The 24,438-nt window shown below is 37.0% G+C and overlaps 1 protein-coding gene across 1 annotated transcript in view; it reads right to left on the bottom strand.

Moving 5' to 3' along the window:
- Positions 1 to 24,438, bottom strand: part of LOC131045321 (serine/threonine protein phosphatase 2A regulatory subunit B''beta) — a 90,535-nt gene that overhangs the window by 42,779 nt on the left and 23,318 nt on the right. Inside the window, exons 5-6 of the mRNA XM_057978897.2 lie at positions 7,282 to 7,387; positions 7,028 to 7,118 (exon numbers count right to left, since the gene is read on the bottom strand). Of these exons, the coding sequence (XP_057834880.1) occupies positions 7,028 to 7,118; positions 7,282 to 7,387 (197 nt within the window). The remainder of the gene's footprint in view (positions 1 to 7,027; positions 7,119 to 7,281; positions 7,388 to 24,438) is intronic.

The following is a 24,438-nucleotide window of genomic DNA, read 5'->3' as shown; positions in this document are numbered from 1 at the left end:
TTCAAAAATTGCAGGTAGATTAATTTGATTTCAAGAAAAGCTCAAAAATATATATAGTTTGTTTCCCACATACATTTAGTTTAGATTAGATTAATCATTGTCATCAAAATCAAAACAAAATTATAAGAACATAAGCCCTCGGTTTGCCATGAGGCATGCAACATTCAAACTCAAACAAAAATGACAATATTCAAGAAGTCAAAAAAAATCAAACAAGCAAATACAAACATAATTGTTTGAAAGCATCTCATGTGATCTTCTTTCTCCCAGGACGTTCATGCTTGATGTGTCCTAGGATAAAAGAAAATTGGGTTAACATAGTGTTAAGTGAGATCCATAGAAACTTACCAATCCAAGTAGCACCCACAAAGGCACAAACTCTAGAGTAATCAAAAATCCTTAAGATCCACAAAGAGCATGGGCATATGTTAGGGAAGAGTTTCAAGCAAATGAATTCACACTTTTGGAGGAGCTGATAGACCTAGAAAAGTGAAGGTTTGAACCCCTTTCACCTCTTTACACGAAATGAATTAAATAGAATTACCAACCCTCCAAGCCACATAAGGATATCACCACAACACCCATTCAACAATTCACTCGTCAACATCAAACTCCACCCTATCATTTAAAAATAATAGTCAACCATCAAGAGCTCCTCCCAAGAGAAGTTAGTGAACCTATAGGTCCAACTCCCATCAACCACAACTTGGCTGCCATCTGCAACATTGTTATTCTACAAGAAGGGAACATGTTGATCCTATCACTACTCAACTAACTCTTGCCAAAAGAGTAGGAGTGACTACGTAGGTGCCATCAACAAGGGTGTGACACATGTTGTCTAAAGTTTTTCTCATTCACATTATGCTTGGGTCAATTCTCTGCATTTTGCAGATCGTGCAAGTATCTCATGTAACTATACATTTGTTGTCACCTCTGATCATGAGAAATTGTAACTTAATTGTGTATATTGAGAAAGTTATAAACTCGATATAAGTCACAAGTGTGATCAATATCTCGGAACTATCTTGCATTCATTCATAATCCATCCATGTTTGGGATGTGAACAGCATGCTGTAAACATCTGACAATAGATAGTCAAGTTGAAATTGTATCTTGAACTGTAACAAAATTTTGTTGATCACAAAGTCCTAATTATAAAGTTAAAATATTAAAATATATAAAATAATAAAATAAAATATATATAATAATAAAATAGAAAATGATATAAATATTTATACTCAAATAAAAGATTGATATTAATCTAAGTTGTTGGGTTCCTTGACTGGACCCCCCGAGTCCTTGTCCGGTTACCCCGAGGTCCAAATCATGGGTCAGTTCTTCCCCGGTCCAGACAGGGTCCTGTTTAAGCCCTATGGGTTCTTCCTTGCCAACCAAAAAGAACCCGGGCAAAATTTTGCCCACTTTTGCAGAACACAGGAAGAATTTGACGGAAAAGTGAATCTTTTTTACTTTTTTAAATTGTTTTTTAATGCCAAAAAGGCATATTCGACCCCCCAACCCTAATTTGATGATTTAAAACACTAAAAGGTAAAAGCTACTTCATTTTTGCCAATAGAATGAAAAACATAACTTCTTTGCTCCATTGCTAAACTTCGTTTTTTCCTTACCATTTCTCAAGGAGAGTTGAAGATTGATTATTGCTTATTCCTAGCTGGTTCTTGTGCTACTCCTACGCAGTTGCAAGTGTAGATTTGTTCTCGAAGACATTGAAGAGGAAGATTTCAACAAAAGAGGTAAGTTTTTTGTTGTTCTTTTCTTTTTTTTAAATTTTTCCTTGCAATTTTTTTACAAATTGAAATGAACTCTCTAGTTTTGTTTTATTTATTCATTTTGGTTTGTAGAATGGCAAGTGCTTCTAGTGCTGGGAATGAACCTCGTTTCAAAACGGACCCAAACTCTCCCCTTTGGATTTGTTCTCATTGCAAAGAACCATACAAGAGCTCATATACTCGAGTGAAAGCACATTTGTGCTTTATCCCTCAAAAAGGCATTAAATTTTGTGCAGGAAAGACAAATGGTAAAGGGCTCCTTGCAGAGTCACGAGTATTGGCATATATAGAAGAGAAAAGAAAAGCAGACGAAGCAATTGGGAAAGAATCTTCTCATCCTTTTGTAAACAGTAAGAGTAAGAATAAGAAAGGATCGATGGCCTCTCTATCATAACCCTCTTTCTCTATCTTGATAAAAACTTACTACTATTATTATTGTTATTGTTATTTTGTGATTATTGTTGATTAGAAATGTTTTAATTGAATAAGGTTGAAATTATTTTAATAAAAGGAATTAAATAGTGGACACACACACTTGAGATCATAAATTTAATTGGCAAATTAATTATTTATTCAAAATATCAATTGAGCACATGTCGTAGGAGAAAATGAGAAGCTTCTAGAAGTAATTTCAAATTCCATATTCTTGCATGCAACTCCTCCACTATGCCATCAATCAATTTTGCATGAGGACAATTTGGGAAAAGAATCTTCTAAGGACATTTCAAAGATGTTCAAATCATTACCATCAAACATTGATCACCATTCAAGTTAATGCATAAACAATGGACACATAACAATGCGAAGTTAAGCTCATATCATTCCAGTTGACCACGCAACGCACACGTACAATTAGCAAGAGGCTAGTGGTATGGACTAAACAAATTCCACATAAATGCATTCAACAATTTCCTCCATCCAATCTAATCAACATGAAAATAAATTGCGAAGTAAAGACCATGCAAGTTGTTGAAGCAACAAATCAAATTCACCATAACTTCAATGAAATCAATTGTTCTTTACAACAAGGTGTGACAACAATCTTTGCCTTCTCCTAATCTAACTTCTACTCTAATTGCTATTCACTGTTCTATTCTTCTAAAACTATCTATTAACCTTTACAAATGAAGAGCTTGAGCCTTTTATAATACTCTCAATACAATTCAATGGCTCCGATCAATTTGAGATCAATGGCCGAGATTTTACAATGAAACCCTAATTAGGGTTTGTTACAACAAACTCTATTCTGGCCAATGAAATAATTACAACATTTAGACACATGTCACCTCTGAAATATTCAACCAATAGATAATAGGGGTAGGTGCCTCAAAGTTTGCACCATCATAGACGAGTCAGGTACATTGCATCTAGACATGCTGATGTGGAACTTCTTTGATTGGCGGAGTAGTGACTGGGATGATGATTAGGATGCCACTTCAACTTGCACTTGTAGACTTGGTAGATCATCATGAATGAATATCATTATCTAGCTCCAGCAGTGATGATGATGATCTTCTAACTTTGATTAACTCTTCTGAAACTATTCTCTTGAATGTCTCAATCATGGAGGTGCAAGTTATACTCTTAGTTTTGAAGTATTGATGTTGCCTTGGAATGAACTCTTGATGTCCAAACTGCTTTTCTCCTTTGGAGTTCTTTCTCTGTGACTCCCTTCATGTTGTTGACTCTTTCAATGTATCAAACCTTGAATAGCTGGATCATGCCCTTGTATTAGTGAATGTTTCTTGTGTAGTCACCTTCTTGTGCTTGTCTATGAAGTCCCTTTCAGGATATCTTCCTTGTAACTTGATCTTGATGTTGAAATCTTCTCCTTAGAACACTTGTTTTGATCCTCCTCCAACGTGATCCCCTTGATTTCTTTCTTCATCTCCTGCAAAACAAACAAATGAGCATCAAACATACATGACATATAGCCTCTATAATCTCTTAATTTGATATAATTTTTGTTTTTATGTGATTTGCAAGTTTGATAAGAGGATTTCGCTCCCAATAAGGGGCAATAGAAGTTCTCTCAAACCTAGTTCAATTCTTCCCTTCATCACTTCAGGTTTGAATACTTTATCCCTCATGCAGGTGGAGGCATCAAATTAACTTGGAAGAGGGCTCTACAAGCAATTTCGCTCCTAAAGTAGAGCACTTGAAGTTTGCTCTAGGAATGGTGCACATGAAGTTCACTCCAATCTTGATGCACTTGAAGTTACCCTCAAACTTGTCTTTGAACTTTCTTTCATTCATTTCCCTTCATTCTATGGGTTCTAACATTGAGTCTTTCCACCATTTATTGATGCAAACATGACAAATTGTCCTTAGGGAAGGCCTCTAGAGGAAATTCGCTCCAAAGTGGATGCACATGAAGTTCGCTCCAACTTGGATGCACATGAAGTGACCCTCAAACTTGCCTTTCATTCTCTTAAACTCAAAATTGTTCTTTTCTAAGCATCAAATCAGCTCAGGGCAATAATTTTATAAGCATTTTTGCAACCTATCTTAGGCAAATGAGGGAAATTCGCTCCAAAATTCATGCACATGAAGTTCGCTCCACAACCCATGCACTTGAAGTTCGCTCCAATTTGCATGCACTTGAAGTGAATTTCAAATCAGAACTAAACTTGCTCTCAATCATTTTCATTGCTTCATCGAATCAAACCTTAAGTTTTTTGAACACTCAATCATGAAAACATGTAAAACTTACCTCATGGAAGGCCAAATAGGAAACTTTGCTCCTATCAAAGAGCACATGAAGTGAAATTCGCTCCTCAAGAGGAGCACTTGAAGTTATTTTCAAATCAACACTTGAAGTTACTTTCAAATCAACTCTTGAACTCTCCTTTGCTCACTTACACTCACTTTCCCAACTCCAATACGTCATAGCATGCTCAACATGAGGTCTTAGGAAGAATTTTGCTCTGAGTCTTGAGCACATGAAGTTTGCTCCACAAGGGGTGCACATGAAGTGAAGTTCGCTCCAAAGTGGATGCACATGAAGTGAAGTTCGCTTCAAAGTGGATGCACATGAAGTGAAGTCCGCTCCAAAGTGGATGCACATGAAGTGAAGTCCGCTCCAAAGTGGATGCACATGAAGTGAATTGAAACTTGACACTTAGTGTTTTCTTGCTCATTCTCCTTCATTCCATTCATTCAAGCTTGTTAAAACTAGGCTCATGGTGCGTTCTAGGAACAACTTCGCTCTCAACTAAGGGCACATGAAGTAGCTTGAAAATGCACTTTTGAGTTGAACCTTACCACTTTATGCTTTAGTTTATGCTCCTATGTACTAAAAGACCTCAAAACTCACCTTGATATGATCTCACCTGCAACCTGAGGCAATAAGAGTGAAATTCACTCTGAGAGAGGGGCACTTGAAGTTGCCTACATACTTGACCCAATTGATGTTTCCTTGCGTTGCTTGATTGGGCTTGATCTTGAAGAGTTCCTCCACCAGACCTCTTTCTCTATATGTTCATTTTGACCTCATTTCACCCCCAAAAGAAGAGCCATCTTCCTAACTCTCGGCTTCCTGGCCATCTATACCTCTTCAATGCAAAGGCTAATAGCTAAGGACTCTTAACACTATCCTAGAAAGCAGAAAAAAGTGGGGGTCCCCATTTGCAATGGGGCGATGTGTGAATACCTCACAACACATCCCCATTCCTGCATCTCAAAAATGTCTGCATTTCCAAATACTCTACATTTTCAAGGAGGAGACATCCCTGTTTAGCACTATTTGCATTCATTGCAACAACATTGTTTTCTTTATTGGGTTCATTGTTTTTGTAACGCACTACTTATCTACAATATAGGGTGGTGTCTACTAAATTGCAAATCAATCTGGCTCAGCAATACCATAGAAATTTTTCAATGTTTGTGTCCCAATCAATCATAGCAGTTTATCCATGTTTGTGTCCCAATCAATCATAGCAATTTTTCCATGCTTGTGTCTCAATCAATGAGGACAAACTATATAAAACAGCCTCAATTAAAAGCATCTTGAATGGAAAGCAACAAGAAAACTAGAAGTTAACTCAAAGGAGAGAGATAATGGAACAATTCATCAATAATCTTCCACAATCAGACCTGCAATATCAACATCTTCCTCCAGCAAGCCTTTAAAGAACCCAATACCCTTTAAAGTACACAAAAATTTAGATATCCATAATTTTGAAGGCAAAATCAATATAGACGAACTAGACAAATGGCTTGACCACTTGGAATCATATTTCCCATGTCAAAAGTGATGGAACTGAGTTGTATTAAAAAAAGCAAAGAAGAAGAAGCATGATGGTGCTCATTTTCATGCAAATCTAGGCTATTCAAAATCAAAGGTGAACAACTTCCTTCTAAAAATAGCCATTAAAGAATTGCCATCCGGATATTAAAAACACATTATACCTTCATATTTCCTCTTAAAATAGATCCCTTCTTGTATCATTCTCAATAAATCTTTAGTTTATACTGCAGTGGTAGTTGTGCTTATTGGGTTCATTCCTTTGTTTGAGTTTGAGTGTGCTGTCCACTCAATTGCAAATCAAATTTGGATCAGATTCAATCTTATGGCACCTAAGTATGACCTCCAAACAAAATTGCCAGAATTCATGTCAACAATGAATGACATGAAAAACAGATGTTATGGTACCTAACTGTGTGTTGGAAAGGCTGGCATTGGGAAACAGAGATACAAATAATAATAGTAAGGGTCCTGCTCTTAAGATTTTCTAGGCCAAAAGTAACCAAACAAATATTCTCACAAACATTATCCTATCTTTGCACTATTGAATTGAAAACCTAGAAGAAACAAAACTCTCTGTAAAGACCTTTCCAGATATTTCACAATGTTTTTCCCTGCTATTTATGAAATAGTTCTTTCAAAAAAATTAAATATTGTCTTCATAAAAGACATCAATTGCTAGAGAACTGTATGCAATTAACTAAATATAAGTAGACCCCCTGTGTGGCCCTCCATCACCACAGAAATCAAGAAATCTCAAAGATTAAATTAAGTGCCATTACCCCAACTCTCCTTATGCTCAATAAGATACGATGAGGAAAGAACTAATGTCAGCATTCATTTTTCAAATTGAATTGATTTTTCTTGATGATAGTATAATTTATTAAAAAAACTATGAAGTGTACATCAATCAAGCATGCTTTGGCATCAAATTTCAGTCTTAGGCATTTTCCACAAGAATGCACAAAATTTAAGGTTTCATAAGATGTACCATATCTTTCTTGAAACTCATGTGTACTCTGCAAAAATTCCAATCCTTGATGAGTAGCCAAAAGCTCTCTCAATAGAGGCTTGAAATCATCCTGTTCACACCATCATTAGAGTTACAACTACATGTTAAGAAAAAGTTGCCATTACCAATTTGTCAGCAGAATAAATACCGTCTAAAAACAAACTCATTTCATGATATTCTATACTGGTGAACTTAAAACATGAAAAGACAAAAGTATAATTTTGACTAGAGACCTGAGTAAGATAATTTCTATCTGGCTGCTTCAAAATTGAGAAAATTTGGGTTGGTTGGTCCATAGTCACCATTTTCTTGTCAATCCAGTAAGAAACAAACTGGTCCCTGCACCCCATTCATCTTGAAAGTGTCACAAATTGATATGCTATTACGCATCATACAATTGCAGGATGCTCAAAATGGCAATACTTCCTACTTAACATAGCACAATTGCTACACTGCAATCTCAAGGCCAGCTTCAAGTGCATGTATATGTGGTCTAGACCATTTAATGCAACCCTTTCTATACTCATATAGATGGAAAAAAAATCTGAGCACAAATATTACCCAGTCAAATAATGGACTGAATTCTCATTCTTTCCTTGTTTTTGAATGATATTTGCAGCTATGGATATGTGAAACAAGATTGATGAGAAAATTGCAAAGTTGAACAGACATACAGACGGATACAGATACAGATATGGATTCGGTATCAGATACACATACAGCCATTTTTTAAGAACCCTAATATGGATACGGCTGGATACAACGTTCATAAAAACACATCCACATATATTTAACACAGTTTCTAAGTTATTAGTGGAGATTTTCATTATTTTAAAAGCGATATCCACACATAATTGCTACATCAATAATTATAAGTTCATTTAACAATTTACAATATACAAAAAAAATATACAAACCAGGACCTATAACTAAATTAACAATAATGTTATTAATATATAAATTAAAAGAGAATAATGTAAAATTTTAATATAATGAAAAAAAAATATATCTAAATATATTAAAACTTAAACATTTGAATATAAAGAACTAAATAAACAATAATAATCTAAACTTTAAAAATAAAAATTCATTTCACATTTAATTTTTTTAAATTGAGTTTGGTAAGGTTCATGTCAGCCTTTTTAAAAATCAAATCACACGGTATCCAATACAGCCAGAAATCAAATCACACGGTATCCAACACAGCCGGAAAATAAGTGTTTTTGGGCACGAATGGGCATGGCATCCAATGCGTATCCAAGCCATACCATACGTGTATCCATATCAGGTGTGGCAATACACACACCTGGGAACACTCATGTGCATATCTGCCTACTCTGGAAAATAGACTACAAACCACTAATTATCAAGAATAAACTTAATATGACGAAACGCAGCAATTTTCTATGTAATTTGAAAATTATAACTGATGGGAGACAAGGTTGAGTATTTGTGAAATGTCCTCCAATGATCAATATACAGAAAATGGAATTTGGAGTTGGAAATTATAATGATATAGGATAACCAAAGGGAGTATACAAGACGTCAATGTACTCTAAAGCCAATAGCACAAAACAAAATTATCAGCAAACAAGCATAATATTAGGCGAATATTTCCAAACAAGCATAATTGTTGACCAAGGTTTACTCTTTTGCAACAATTTTGTTACTCATGTGGTATATGTGCCAAACATAGGATTTACTGCAGTAGTATTATGCAAGTTAAATTAGTGCATTGAAGTGGGTTATAATACATGCCTTGCATTAAAAAAAATCCCAACTCCTGTATGCATAGCTGGAAGCCAAGGGGAGAGAGAAAGAGAAGAGCGAGAATATTAATGTAAAATCCCAACTTCAAAATAGATTGCCAGCTGTATCACAGAGATGCTACAAGCAGAGATCATTCCATGGTGTTTTTAATATTTGAACAGCTTCTACATTATTTTATCCGAGCTTTCTTATTTACTACTATTTTTCTGTCAGGGATTCGAATTATCTTTTACATGGTTTTAACTTTTAACTTTTATCAACATAGATGATAGATTGTACCAGTCTTCAAATTTGCCACTGCAATTTATTGTTTCAACTTTCAACTTCTAACTTTCAGTTTCATAAATATCAAATTTCAAATGTTTTATTTTTCATATCTCATTGTGTTGCAATTGTTATGATTTATCCATTGGACATTATCAATAAATGTCAAACGATGAGGTTAAGAAGTTAGAGTAGAATTCAAAGTATTTAGATTTTTAATTGCATGATAGTATGTTGATTCATCTATGTTGAATTTATTATCCATTGCCCTTTAGTCATTAAATAATAAGAATCTAAAAAATTTAAAATAATTGTGTTGCCATGTTTTCCAAAAACTTCATGTCACACAGCATTAAATATTAGAAGATAAAGATTCATAAACTTACCTACATAGTGATATAATAATTTTAAAATGAAGAGCAGAAATGTAGACAGAAACCGAATGAACATAAGCAGCATCTTTACACTTGCATCACTTACCTTATGATTAATCCCAATCTGAGAAACAGCGAATGATCAAACAGCCAAAATAATTGTGTAGCAGGTTTTTTATTATAAGGCAATCATTTTTCAGCCTATATCTGATCATAAAACCTTCCATTTCAAGAGATGTGGGAAACTCATCCTGCTTTGTCCACAAGACCAAACCAGGTGAACATATAGGTGGTGAAACATATTGCCTCAATCTAATCTCCAAATTTGGGATGCTTCTATTGGCTCATTATTCTGTTCTGCTAAGGAAGCCCAAGTGACCTCAAAGATCTGTCAAATGAACATAAACACCATCTATAAACTTGCATCACTTGCATTATGATTAATCCCACAACATGAGAAACAGGGAAAAAATCAAACAGCTAAAAAATGTGTAGAGCAGGTTTTTTATAACAAGGCAATCATTTCTGTCTATATTTGATGTTAACAACTTGCATTTCAAGAGATATAAAAGACTCATCCAACTTTGTTCACAAGACCAAGCCATCTTCTGATGATGGATTGTGACAAATATTGCCTTAACCTAATCCCAAATTTGGGATGCATTTTTTAGCTGATGATTTTGTTCTGCTAGGGAAGCCTAAGTGACCTCAAAGGTTTATTATGTACCATCATGTCACTCATCTTTTAGAGTCATGGTATGTAGTTTTCCAATCATAATGAAACAGTTATTTGACATTTGTTTTGGGACAAACAGATTGCTTGCAATAACAAGCGTTTTGGAATTCACAATTGTAGGTTTTGAGATGGAAACACGATGACTTGGAACCATTTTTAAAAGTGAGGTACCTTATAGTTCCTTGACCTAAGATCTGAAACACAATACCCAAACCAAAGGCTTTTCACTCCTAGGAAATATCATAGCTGATCCCAAAGGGGGGATGAAGCTGGATGTCGAGGTGTATTCTCTTGTTGCTTGACACTAGCACTAGACAGGGCCATGCCCTCTAGCCCTACACAAACTGATGCCACCCAGTGGGTTGGAAACATTACACGGGCCTATCACATGAGCTAGGGCAAACCCAAGAGCTCACCCCAGGTGAGTCAGCTTTCCAAGATCCCAATGAAATGCTTACTCTAAGACCAGGGAGTGAAATGATGTCAGGTGAAATGTCAGGTGTTGGTACATTAGAGTGTGTACACTGAACATACTTGGCTATTCTGTTAAGATTCTAATGTTAATTGAAAGCACTAAGAATTATCTAAGCATTTCAAATACATCCCATCAAACTATACTTTAAAACACAAATGACTCAAAACAACCATTTCATGTATTCATTTTCAAAGTGTTTTATACATTTGATAATCATTTACATGGTTAACCATAGTGTGCATATAAGAAGACACATTTAACCTATTCTATTATATTCTTTCTTTTTGCTCTTTTCTACCCTCTTCTTCACTGCTCTTTTCCCTTCTTTAATTTCTCTTCATGTCTTTCACTCTTTAGCCTTTCAACATTTGATTTACTTGGGCAAGATTTATTCTTAAATCAATGATCAGTATTGGTCCTCTAGCTTGGCCTTATTCTTTGACAATTTTCTTGTAATTTGCGTATCATGTGGCCCAGATGTGGCTTGTTCATCAATACATCGAGGAGATCCCTCTCTCTCGACTCCGGCTTTTGTGACGTTTCCAACATGGATGTCGACCCTACATGCCAAATTTCTACTACCAATATCTCCAATCAACAAAACCCAAGTAAATATCTTCTCTAATTGCAAATAAGTTGAAATTGTGAAGGTTTCCTAGCAAGACCATGGGGTCTTTTCCTTGGGTGTCCCCATGCCTTGGGGTTCCCAAATGCATGCTTAACGATCACTCTTCCAACTTTTGCATATTAGAAACCTTCTCATTTCTAGTTCTAACATGGTCCCATATGCACAATACTCCCTACACAAGTTTGACTACATTTAGAAGCCCTACACTACTTGAGCTCTTACAAAGGTTGAAGGCTCAACAACACCTTTCTTGTAATTGAGGAGTAAGGTGGAACACCTCAAAGCCTTTAAACCAACTTTGCTTGGTTGTTGAAGTTCCACAAACCCTATTGTAATACTAATATAGTTGAGCAAAACTAATACTTGTTATGACACCACCCAATGCCAACTTAAAACACAAAACCCACTACAAAACAAGGATCATATAAACAAATCTTCCTAAAAAGACAACGGTCTTTGCCAACAACGCTAGTTGCAAGGGCCCTTCACTTTCTTCTTCTATTCTCACTTAGACCCTATATGGACAATTCTAGACAATCTCTTCCCTCTAGATCCCATACTCTTCTATGGACCCTTACTTCAATCCTGATCTTCTCTTCCCCTCAAACATTTTTGTTATTATATCTTTAACTCTCTCATTCAACTCCTTGCTTAAATTTATAGCCATGGCCATCTCCCTAGAAATTACAATCCTTATCTTACCACATAGATAAAGATCATCCTTATTACACGTAAAACCCAAAACCCACTCCAAAATACGGATCATATAGCCAAACCTTCCTAACAAGACAATGGGCTTTGCTAACAACGCTAGCTGCAAGGCCCCTTCACTTTCTTTTTCTATTCTCACTTAGACCCTCTATGGACAATTCTAGACAATCTCTTCCCCCTAGATCCCTTACTCTTCTATGGACCTTTACTTTAATCCCCATCTTCTCTTCCCCTCAAACATTTTTGTTTTTATATCTTTAACTATCTTATTCAACTCCTTGCTTACATTTATAGCCATGGCCATCCCCCTACGAATCACAAACCTTATCTTACCACCTTGATAAAGAACATCATTACTACCCTTTAAACCCAAAACCCACTCCAAAACAAGGATCATATAACCAAACCTTCCTATCAAGACAACAAGCTTTGCTAACAATGCTAGTTGTGAGGCCCCTCACGTTCTTCTTTTGTTCTCACTTAAACCCTATATGGACAATTCTAGAATTATAAAAATATTTAAATAACTCATCATTTGCAAAAATGAGAATAGTAATAAGTTCATAATTCAATAATTTGTCAAATGTCAATACACAATAAAAAATACAATCAATATTTAATAATCTTCATCAAAAGCATCAAAATATTTGGTTCAATTTCACTTGAACCACAATGAGTTACAATGCCACTTCCACTAGCCATGTATTGTACAGGATGCCTCATCTAAAGATATTTTCTGGCAAGTTGTGCAACATTAACATCTTAGTCAACACACTCAAGAGTTAGATCCCAATTCCTCGTCACTCCCTCATTGTAATCAAGTCTCTTAAAGCCTTTGAAACAACACAAACCTTCATGACAAATGCCATTTTCACAATTTTATCACTTAAGGAAAAAATTATGTACTTAGACAGTTTTTGTTTATAAAAATGTTTCAAAACAAAAAAAACTTTTTTTTGGGACAACCCTTGGGTACCCCTAGGATCGCTTGGTTTCTTCCAAGATTCACCTAGGGACCTGTTGTGACCATTTCACACATCGCCCCATTAAAATGGGGACCCCCTCTTTTTGCTCGTTTTGCTCGCCTTTCTCTTCGTTTTTTAGGGTTTTGGTTTAGTGTGTCAGTTGTCTGGATTAGGGTCAAGCCTTAGGGTTCCCGTTTTGACGTTTTCAGGCCAGAGTCCAATCCGTCTTGAGAGTTTTTGAGCTTCCTCCCGTAGGATGCAGTTTTGAAATGAAGTGAATTCGCCAGAGGTCCAGTAAATTTGCCTAAGTTCAGTCGGAATTTTGAGTGCAAGTCTAAATTTGTCTAAGTGTTAATGATGAGATTTTTGATTTTGTCTGATTGAATGATTTTGACTAAATTTTGGAATTTTGATGATTGATTCTGGGCATTGGAAAGGTCTTGTTGTTGCCTTGTGAAGTGACTAAACCCTTGAAATCATGATATTTTGGCCTGTGGAAGCAAAATCGCTCCTGTCCCTCAGTGAAGGACCGGAGCTTGTTTCTCAAAATTTTACTGTCTCTGCAGGATCAAGACGAATTTCGGATTGGAAGTGATAAAGGGAGGCATGTTCTTTCTGTTGAATATAATTTGAAGAATTTCACAAGCATGGAAATGTGCCAGGAGCAAAAATCGTTCCTGTCCCTCAGTGAGGGACCGGAGCTTAAAATCCAGCATTGCCTTGTCCTTGCAAGATTTCAACAATTTCGCGATTTGAGGAGAACCAAGGAAGTGCATTTTATCAGTTGAATATAATTTGAAAGCACTAACATGAGGAAAACTTGGCCTAGAAACTAATTCGCTCCTGTCCCTCAGTCAGGGACCAGGGCGAAATTTGATGATAGCTCCCGTCCCTCTCCCAGGGACCAGAGCGATTTTCCTCATAGGGCAAAATTCGAGTGAAGATCAAGTAAGTTTTGAGTTTGAAGCAAGTAAAGGAGGTATAACGAACCTGTTGAAGCCAAATTGAAGATTGAAAGACGCCTGATGAACTCCATATTGGCCTAGGCGCTCCTGTCCCTCAGTCAGGGACCAGAGCGATTTCTTCCTTAGATCAATTTCTTGCCAAGTTAAAACGAACTCCAGGCCAAAGATGAATGAAAGGGGGCACAACGAGTCCATTGAAGATAATTTTGGAAGTTGGCAAAGTGTGATTGAGCTTGAAAATGAAAATTCGCTCCTGTCCCTCAGCCAGGGACCAGGGCGAAATGTTAGTTATCTTGCCTTCCACCCAAATTCAAGTCACTCCAAGTCAAGGTGTAAGGTGGCGATGACGTTTTGAGGTGTCTCGACGAAGAATGAAGTTGCAAGGACCGCCAAAGATGAAGGAATTGCACTATATGCTCAAGTTCGCTCCTGTCCCTCAGTCAGGGACCAGAGCGAAATATTCAAATGTGTCCAAATTTAAGTTGCCACTCACATTTTAAGTGTTCGAAAGGGAGTAAAGAGTATCATTTTGAACCTTGAAGACAATTGCAAGTTAATATGATAAAAGATTTATACTATATACCCAAATTCGCTCTTGTCCCTCAATCAGGGACCAGAGCGAAATCTCTATAAAGGTTTGAGTTTTGAATGATAATCACGTTTCAAGTGTTCAAGAGGGATCAAAGGACACCGTTTTACATTGTGAAGGCGATTGCAAGTTGATAGGAACAAAGATGAGCCCAGGATACCAAGAATCGCTCCTGTCCCTCTCCCAAGGACCAGGGCGATATTCATTATACTAGCCAGTTCTTTCAAAAATCACGCTAAGTCAAGGACGTACAAGGTTGCACAAAGTCTAAGGTGTCTTGAGAAGATGATATGCGAGGGAGTTAAACGTTAAAAGGTGATCAACTAGAGCAAGGAGACAAGATCGCTCCTGTCCCTCAGCCAGGGACCAGGGCGATATTAACTACATCACTCATTTTCTTCCAAAGATCACATCAAAACAAAGATGCATAAGGTTGAAAACGTCATTTGGAAGGCGACAAACAAGAAGTGAACATCAAAGATCACAAATTTGAGCTAAAAATGGAAGTTCGCTCCTGTCCCTCAGTCAGGGACCAGGGCGATAATGGTCACAAGGGGCATTCGTCTACGAAATCAAGTCAATCAAGCTCAAGATCCTTGTCGAAGATGTCAATTTCAACGTGAAGATGGAGATTTTGAACGTAAAAGGCAAAAGAATCAAGACTAAGATGATAATTCGCTCCTGTCCCTCTCCCAGGGACCAGAGCGATGTGGTTTGTACCCTTACCTCTCCCAAATTTTGGCGCTAATACATTTTTTGAATTTTATTAAATGCTAAAAAATCGATAAATTTGAATATTCAATTAATAGCATTTAAAATTTGCGCATGAGCATTTATTAATTAATTTTGCCTATTTAAAAAATCGAATTAATTAAAAAACGAAGGCATTTAATTAATTAATTATTATTTTAAATAAAATCAAATTGGAGCGCTTGGATTTAAATTCTTTTATTTTTACAAAGTCGGCCCTTGTTTTTTTTTAATTAAAATTTGTTTTTTTAAAATAAAAGGTCGGCCTAGAGGTAATGGAGGGGGTAAGCGCCTATAAAGGAAGGTGAAAATTTCATTTTCAAATCATCATTTAAACCTTCATTCATATGCGATTTTGGAGAGTAAAGGAGAAGTGCGAATTGTGTTCAAGTGGAGCGAATTTCATCAATTACAAGGTGCGAATTTCCATTCAAAGGAAGGCGCGAGCTTCATCAAAAGGGAGTGCGAGTTTGATTGGAGTTGAGCGAACCTGCTAAGATCACGTCAAAGACCCCAACGGTGGCGAATTGCTAAGGTGGACGTTCGTTTGAAAAGGATCACGTTGGAATCTTCCAAACATCGATTTTTGCCTAGGCGAATCTCTTTATTTTGCATTTTAGAGTTAAGCTCTCAAGAGAGGTATCAAGTTGGCGACTCCAAGCTCGAAAGATCTACAAGTCGGAAGACTCTCCTCAAGGAAAATCAAGCCAGATCAAGGACGGTCTCATCAAGGACGATCAAGCAAAGATAAGGACAACCTCCTCCAGTCTAACATTGACAAGGACGGCCTTCTTCGATCCAGCATCATCAGGATAAGGGCGACCTCTTCTAATCCAGTATTCCAGGGCGAGGTACATCGATCATCCTGCAAATCAAGGACAAAAGGAGTTAGAACAAGAGTTAATTAAAGATAGCTTCTCAACGACATCAAATTGAATATCTACCAAGCTACAAGTGTCAGACGAGGTGGCATCCTAGTCATCACTCCTCTAGTCGGATTGGTCCACCTCAACAATGTCCAGGTTCAATGTACCTAATTCATAGAAGGTGGCACAAACTCCGATGTACCTACCCTAGCTATCCATTGGTGGAAATTTCTAGAGAGGACATGTGTCCAAGCAATACAATTTTATCATTGGTCAAGCATTAAATGTTATGTAATGGTTGTAACAAACCCTAATTAGGGTTTAGGTGTCATAATCTTGGCCATTGATCTTCTTTCGATCTGGACCGTTCATTGTAATTGAGGATGCTATTTATACCCTCATTTCTTTCATTTTTTGTAACTAGAAAATTAGAAGATCAAATTATTGATGTTATTAGGGAGAGATTAAAGTTTAGAAGCAATTTACTTTTGTAGCTAGATTGAGCTTTGAGAAAGGAATTCAAACAATTGTTGCATATGATGGCTTTGAGATCAATGAAATATTGAAGTTATGGTGTTTTGTTGCAATTCTCTTGGTTATCTTCATGGTTGTTCATTTTTCTTGAATCATTCTCAATCAAAGTAGTGTGTTAATTCGAGGGACAAAGTGTTGGACTTGATCTTTGGTAGGATTCGCTTTCCAAACCACTAGCTTCTTGCTGATTGTAGGAACGCCTTGCGTGGTCGACTGGAGATATTTGAATCGCTTAAACCTTCAATCGTTGTTGTATCTTGGATATGTACCTTCGTGGTAGTGTCCTTGATCTTTGATGTATTGAAAAATCATTTGTTACCTTAGAAGATCGCATCAATTTCAATTGAGTTGTTAATTTATGGCAATATTGAAGTTGGTAGAATCTCACCAAGTCTTGTCCACATTGAGTCATTCTTTGGGTTAGACTAGATCAGACCTCTTGCAAACCCTATCCTTTTGATATTTTTTGAAAAGCTTGTTTAGTTTAAAATCTTCGGCAACGTAAGGCCCCTTGATGACACAGCAATCACAACGACCACTGGTGCTTATCCACACGTAGAGACCCTACTAAAAAGAACATTGGAGTCATCCTAACTGATCCTTCTTGCGATATCTTCAGCAGTTAGCGACTTTATTCAAGAGAGGATAAGATGCCTTTGGGTATTTTATTCTGTGTATGATTGTGTACAAAATACACGTCAACAGGACCCTCTCGAGCACCCCAAATTCCATGTGGCTCCTTCCATGAATGACACATAAGGAACCCGAGGAGCCCAAGAGGGACCCTAGGTGAATCCAATGGGGAACTTGTTGGTATGCGTTTTATCATTTACCGAACATTAGAATAAAATATCCAAGGATACTCTACCCTCTCTTGAACAAAATCACTACGTGTGCCAAGACCACACGGCGACTCCAAGGTTTATATGTGCGAATGGGCGACTTTATGTTAGATAGCTACCTTGGTTATGTATGCTGAAATACAAGGGGGACTTATACCTGGTTTGTTCAATTCACAATGGAGATTTATCATTTGGGTTTTGGATCATGGACTTCAAGAAAACTGAAAAGGAGATAAGGTTTAGAAATTCTAATCTATTCCTAAGAATTCAAGAGACAGTATTGACTAGGTGACTTCAATAACAACACTTTGCTTCGCCACGCTTAGGACAACTACACAAAGTGAGTGTGATCTTCAAGGGATGTGCTTATGATTTCCATATTCGTGAATAATACCAACAGCTGAACAATATTACTCAAAGTAGAAGTTAAATCCTCCACAGAATAAGCTCAGACTAACTTTACACAATGAACAAAAATCATCTGTTCATCAAAAGTATGAGCGGAAATTCACCATAAATCAATACTTATCAAATCTTGCATTCTTCTAACATACATGAAATAAAATCTAAATTATGATGAGGGATAAGAACCATGCCAACTCCAAAATAAGAGAGGTAATCACCATCAATTCGAGCAATGCATTACTTATTACAATTACTTATCTCAACATGCTCCCATGATTTACAAATGAGGGGTGAGCTCAATTTTATGGCACCCCAATTAAAATTCAATGGCTAGGATTGATTTTCAATCAACGGTCGAGATTACAAAATAAAACCCCAATTAGGGTTTGTTACAACTAACTACCCTTCGACCAATGAGAAAATTACATTTGAGGACACTTGTCCTTTTTGCTAAATATGAACCAATAATAAAATAGAAAGTTGTTGCATTGTGAATGTTCCTTCTACAAGCTTCTAGATAAGTCAGGTTCATTGAACCTGGACAGGTTGACTTGGAACAATCTGATTGTTGAATGTCCTCCTTGAATTCTCCAATTTGTGCCAAAAAATTGCCTAAGTATGGAAGTTTGTTTGGAATAGTCTTCTTGCCACTATCTGATCTTGATTGGGAGCTTGTCTTCAAGAGATGAAATCCTTCAAGAAATCCGGAATTTCTTTTCATATTTTGCCAAGTCTAGAGACTTTTCTTTCTTGATGCCTAGAAACTCTTTCAAGTGCCTAGGATTTTGGAGAAGAATTCCCTTGTGCCTTTGCCACAATGAAGGAAATTGGAACTTTTTCTGTGAAGTATTTCCCATACTTAGCCGGCTAGTCAATTTATTTTGTGACACCTTCATGTGGATCCTCCAGAACCTAGCCAAGATTTTGACCATTTCTATGCTCAAACACACTTTGCTTGTGGATTTGCCTTCAATTCTGGATCTAGCTTGTGCTGAGTAGAACAAACTCCGCCCTTGGACAAGGATTTTATTCATCTTCTCCTTACTTTCCCTTTTTATTCTTCTTCTTTCTTCCTATTTCTTCTCCAACACTTAGTCAAAATTTGATTCTTTTAGTTGTGGAAAATTCCACACAGCGCCATTTTTCATGTGTCAAACTTTTATTTTCCAACCCATCAGTTTGTTTGACCCTTGATTTCTTGTGCTTATTTTGTCAAATTTGTTTTTCCTCTAGCCATTTTCTTCCTTTGCCATGTCAAGTTGATCATCTTCATGTCTTATCCTTGAGCCATAGGCGAATTTTTATGTCTTGCTCAGGCATCCTCACATATTCCATTTAGGCCTAGGCAAACTTGGAATGTGTGTGTCTATCTATCTTGGCAAACTTTGATTTCCTCTTTGAAGTGTGCTTAGCCGATGTCTTGCTTCTTGCTATGTCATCCAGGTTGTTTGGACAATGAACTTTGATAGTTTTCTTGGTCTTTGCCATGCTATGTCTAGGCAGACTTTGAACTCTCTTGGACACACTTCCTTATGGTGGACTTGGAAGAAATTTAAGCAATCTTTCTTTGTTTTGCTTTTCTCCCTTGCAACCTTGTCTTGCTTTTCTAATGGGCGGAGTTAGAAGTTTGTTTGCCCATCTTCATATATGCCTAGGCGGACTCTAGGCTTCTTTGGACATGTTTTAACCTCTTGTTTTTCTTTTTTCAACTTGGTCTTAGGCGAACTTGATATAGGTTTAGCCATCCAGCTTAATTCTAACCTTTTGCTTTTCTTCTTAACATGTCAAAACCCATTGTTTTAATCCATGTTTTTCCAAGCTAGGCAAACTTTATTGCTTCCATGCCACGTTCATACTTCCATACCCCTTGGGCGGACTACAAGTATACCTCGCCATCTTGCTTCTTGGTTTAGGCGGACTTTGTGTGTCTTCAGCCATGTTAAATTTCATCTTGGACAAGCTTCAAACTAGCTTGGACAATTCTCCCAAGGAAGACTTCATGTGTCTTTGGGCAAGGCGGACATTGAAGCCTTTTTGACATGTTGCTTTATGTGTCTAGGTGGACTTTGCTTTCCTCTAGACAAGGCAGAGTTGGAAGCATGTTAGACATCTCCTTGGGGCGGACTTTGAAGAAGTTTGGACATCCACCATAGGAGCGGACTTTGAAGACCTCTTACCATCTTTTCTTGTGCTTGGTTGACTTGGGCAGATTTGGAAGACCATTGGACATGTTTTGCTTTATAACCTTGCCATCTTTTCATTGTTTTTCTCTAATCATTGCCTTGCTTTTCTATATGGCGGACTTGGAAGTTTGTCTACCTTCCATCTACCATCTTTCATGTGCCTTAGCGGACTTTGAACAATGTTTGCCATGCTTCTAACATGTTGGGCGGGGTTTGAAGATGTCTTGCAATGTCAAGAAGAGAGCAGAGTTCACGTGTTTCATGCCAGGGCGGACTTTGCTCTTCCTTGGACAAGGCGGGGTTCATGCTTCTTTTGCCATCTAAACCTCTTGCATGCTTAGGCGGACTTTGAATGTCCTTGGACATGGCGAACTTTGAGGTGTGCATTGACACTCTTCCAACATGTTGTTGACTTGATGGTTTCTTTGCCAAGGCGGACTTGGCACATGCTTGGACAAGGCAAAGTTTGGAGTAGCTTGGACATTGCCTTCTTATGTGCCTAGGCAGACTTCATGAGGGTCTTGCCAAGAGTTGGCGGACTTTGCATAACCTTTGCCATCTTATACTAGGCAAGGCGGAGTTGGAAGTTTGTTTGCCAACTTTGTCTTAGCTTTCACCATGTCATGCCTAGGCGGACTTAGAGCTTGGCAAGCCACCCACACCCTGGGCGAAGTTTGAAGATGTCTGACAAGTCGCTTCATGCCTTGGGCAAAATTTACCCTTTGTCTGCCATTCTTTCATGTGCTTGGCTGGTCAAACTTGGTCTTCCCTTGGACAAACTTTCATCTTCATGCCACTTCTCTTCCAAACATCTTCATTCAAACTGCCATGTCCATCTCTGACTTGTCGTGTTCATACCTAGATCATCTGGAACAAAAACCCTAGATTAGGGTTTTCACCCTGCTTTTTGCACTCAAAGACATTATTTTTCAATTCTGAGGACATGGGTACTGATCATATGGTCTGAGGAATGATCTTCTAGAACAAAACCCTATATTAGGGTTTTTACCATGCTTTTTACACTTAAAGACCAATTTTTTCAATTCTGAGAACATGGGCAGTAATGATATGGCCTGAGGATCAAAACCCTAATTTCACAAAAAAGCAAAAAAAACATAACCCTGCTTTTTGTACTTAGACATGGGTACAAATGACTTGAGGAACAAAACCCAGGTTCTACTTTCAAAAAAGCAGAAAAAAGCAAAAAGCAAGCCAAAAAAGCTATTTCTCGGAATGTACCCAAAGTGCCAAAAACAAAACTTTCTAAATTTATAAAAAAGCAAAAAAGCAAAAATTCCTAAAAATAGAAAGTTGTCAGAAATGACCCAAAGCAATTGTGATCCTTGTCCTTCAGACCTTCTAAGCACTTTGACAACGTTCAAACATGATTCCGAGCATGAACTCTCTACTTGGCTCAACATGACTTCAGAAAAACTCTAACTCCTCATTTGCAAAAAGATTGGTGATTAGCAGTTGTGACACCAAAGCAAAACCCTAAAAAGAAAAAACAGGGGGTCCCCATCTACAATGGGGCGATGTGTGAAAAAGGTCACAACAAAACCTAAGCCATATCCACATGGGTACGGAGGGGGTTTAGAGGAACCCGGTAACTTAGATATCAATCCTTGGTTTTTGTGGTGAACTTTACATATTTGGACTCGTGCTCTTCCGTGTGAAATATTTTTGAATTTGTTGCAGACCCAATCCCCTTTCTTGTGGCCAAATCAATCTTGCTTGCATCTCTAACGCATCTTTCCCATTTTACCTTCAAATTTGTACATCTATACCACTTCTTGAACCATGTAGAAGATTCCCTTTTTAGATCCCATCCTTTGCATATGCACATATCCTAATTTTATCACTTCTTTTACACTTGCCCAATCTTTATACATGTGTCATTCTAGCAATTTCTTCTTTGATTTTTTCAAGCAATAATGGGATCTATGTACATTTACCTACTTTAATGTTTTTCATGCTCTTTTATCCTCAGACTTTCGATGCCTTCTCTACTCTACACTCTTTACACAATTCCAAAATGTATTCCTTGATTTTTGAGTCCCACATACACATTATTTCTTTTTGCCCTTCCTATGTTCTTCCTCCCTCAAAATACAGCTCCATCTTTTATGGGGGAAACATTCTTATTCCTTGCCCTTTGTCCATTCATGTATTACCTAGTTCTTGTTATCTATTGCCTTTTGTTGTTGTTGTTTCTAAGCTTTTCCTTCCAATCATTTCTATCTTTTGCAATGAGATTATTTGTTTGTTGTTGGCTACTTTTCCTTAACTAATCTTTCATGTTATCTTCTATACTTTGCATCTTTCAGTCTCCTCTTTTTGTTTACTTTTCTGCTATATTTGATTTATTTATATTATTGAATTCTCTTCTTATACACTTACTCTAGTCTCTAATTCTTCATATTATTGAATCTCTTCTTATACTCTTACTCTAGCCTCTAATTCTTCTTTAACTCAAAAAATTTGTGAAAAGTCCCCTTTGCACATACCTACTAGTACACACTATTTGGTTGGTTGACCTAATACAAATTTTATTTTGGTTTGTTGAATCTTACCAATTGAACGATGGAATTTCCTTATTTTCCATCAGTTTTTTATTGCATTGTTCCTTGGCCTCAGCATGTGCATGATTTCCATTATAGGCTTTGGTTGTTGCTTTCCCCCTAATTGCTCTTGCTTTCATCTTGTAGTAGATATTTGCAATGACTCGTGTATTCCCTTTTTTTATATTTTGTTTTGGCCTTAGTTTTGGATAGGTTGTGGGCAATTTTGTCTTGTTTTTCATGGTTTCTGATTTTCACCACTTTCTGCACATGATTGTGCTTGATGTGTGCATGCTTTCCACATAATAGTTTTGGGTATTTCTTGTCTTCTAGTAGGTCTACACACATCCCTTTTTACTGTTGTCTTCAGCATGCTTCTTTATAGGGAGCTTTTGCTCTAGCAGCATATAGCACATTTCCCCATTTTTAGATTCTTTTAGCTTAGAACTTCAACGTACATGGTGTCCATTCTTTTGATGTGAATTCCATTACATTGTTTGCTTGCTATCTCATACTCTTCTCAAATCCATCAATCACACATACTACTCATGGTATCAAATTCTAAATATACACTCATCCAGCATAATACTTCATCATCAAATTATTGCAACTTTTTCCTTATGTTGTGCAATAATGGCATAGATGGCATAGATGCCATTATTATCATCTTCTATCTCAACAGCCACAACATATGCCAGTCCTCAACTTGCATCCAACAGGATGACTACTCTTGTTACCCATTCTTGCTAATAAACCTCCTCTTCAATCACATGTTTGCATTGTTTATGTAACACCACAATCAACCCATCGAGAAAAGGTGAGAGCTTTCCTCTGCTAATTCGTTGATTTTGAGATCTCCCTTAATTTTGGCTCCCATTATATTCACTTCAGCATCACATATTACTTTGACAGGTTCTGCCCAAGACTTATTGCCATGAACAAAAAAATTTTGGGATGGCTACAATGTTGGGCATCCAAATTCAATCCATGCATCCTTTGTGAGAATATTGACTACCATGCTAGCATCAAAAAATATGTCAAACACTAACCAACCATTTATTACCACAGCAATCAATAACTCTTGATTGTAATCTAACACTCTTCTTGTGCACAATTCTTTAAGTAACTCTCCTTCCCCAATAGTTTGCTCAAGCCCATTTTTCAATAAGGTAAGACTTGTGTCTTTAGAAGACAAAAAGCTTTAAATAGTTTCACAATTTCCTATGTAGTCTTCTCTTGGGCTTCTTTCCTTTTACCCTCCATGTCTTTAGCATACAACTCCCCTTGAAGTCCTTGAATAACATCTGCAACTTAATGTAAGATATCCTTCTACATGGCACCATTTGGATATTTTGCACTTGCTTATGGCACATGTTGAACTTGTTATTTGGTTAGCTTAGGAACTCTTTGTGGTTGGGTGGTAGTTCCACTCTACATGGTAATATTGACATAGGGATCAATCTTTGTGATACACTTTTGCTTCCCATGTATCCTAATTCTAAGTTTGATCCATCTCCAAACAATACTCAGATCATGCCAACTCCTCTTTGCAATTTATCCTTCTGTAAAATCTTCTTGCACAACTAAACAATCTTTAGTTTAATTGCCTAATGTGTAGTGTGCACATTGAGGGAATTTTGAACAATTCCTTTACATATGGTCAGCCTCTCTCCACATTTAAAATCCTTTTACAGATCATCCTTAATTACTTTGGCAATAAAACCTTCCTCCACAACCTAAGCCTCTTCATCCATAGTTCTGATTTCAACAAC

Source organism: Cryptomeria japonica, chromosome 8, assembly GCF_030272615.1.
Source record: "Cryptomeria japonica chromosome 8, Sugi_1.0, whole genome shotgun sequence".
NCBI classification, from domain to species: domain Eukaryota; kingdom Viridiplantae; phylum Streptophyta; class Pinopsida; order Cupressales; family Cupressaceae; genus Cryptomeria; species Cryptomeria japonica.
The sequence above is the reverse complement of the archived record's forward strand: the minus strand, read 5'-3'. Positions and strand labels throughout refer to the sequence as shown.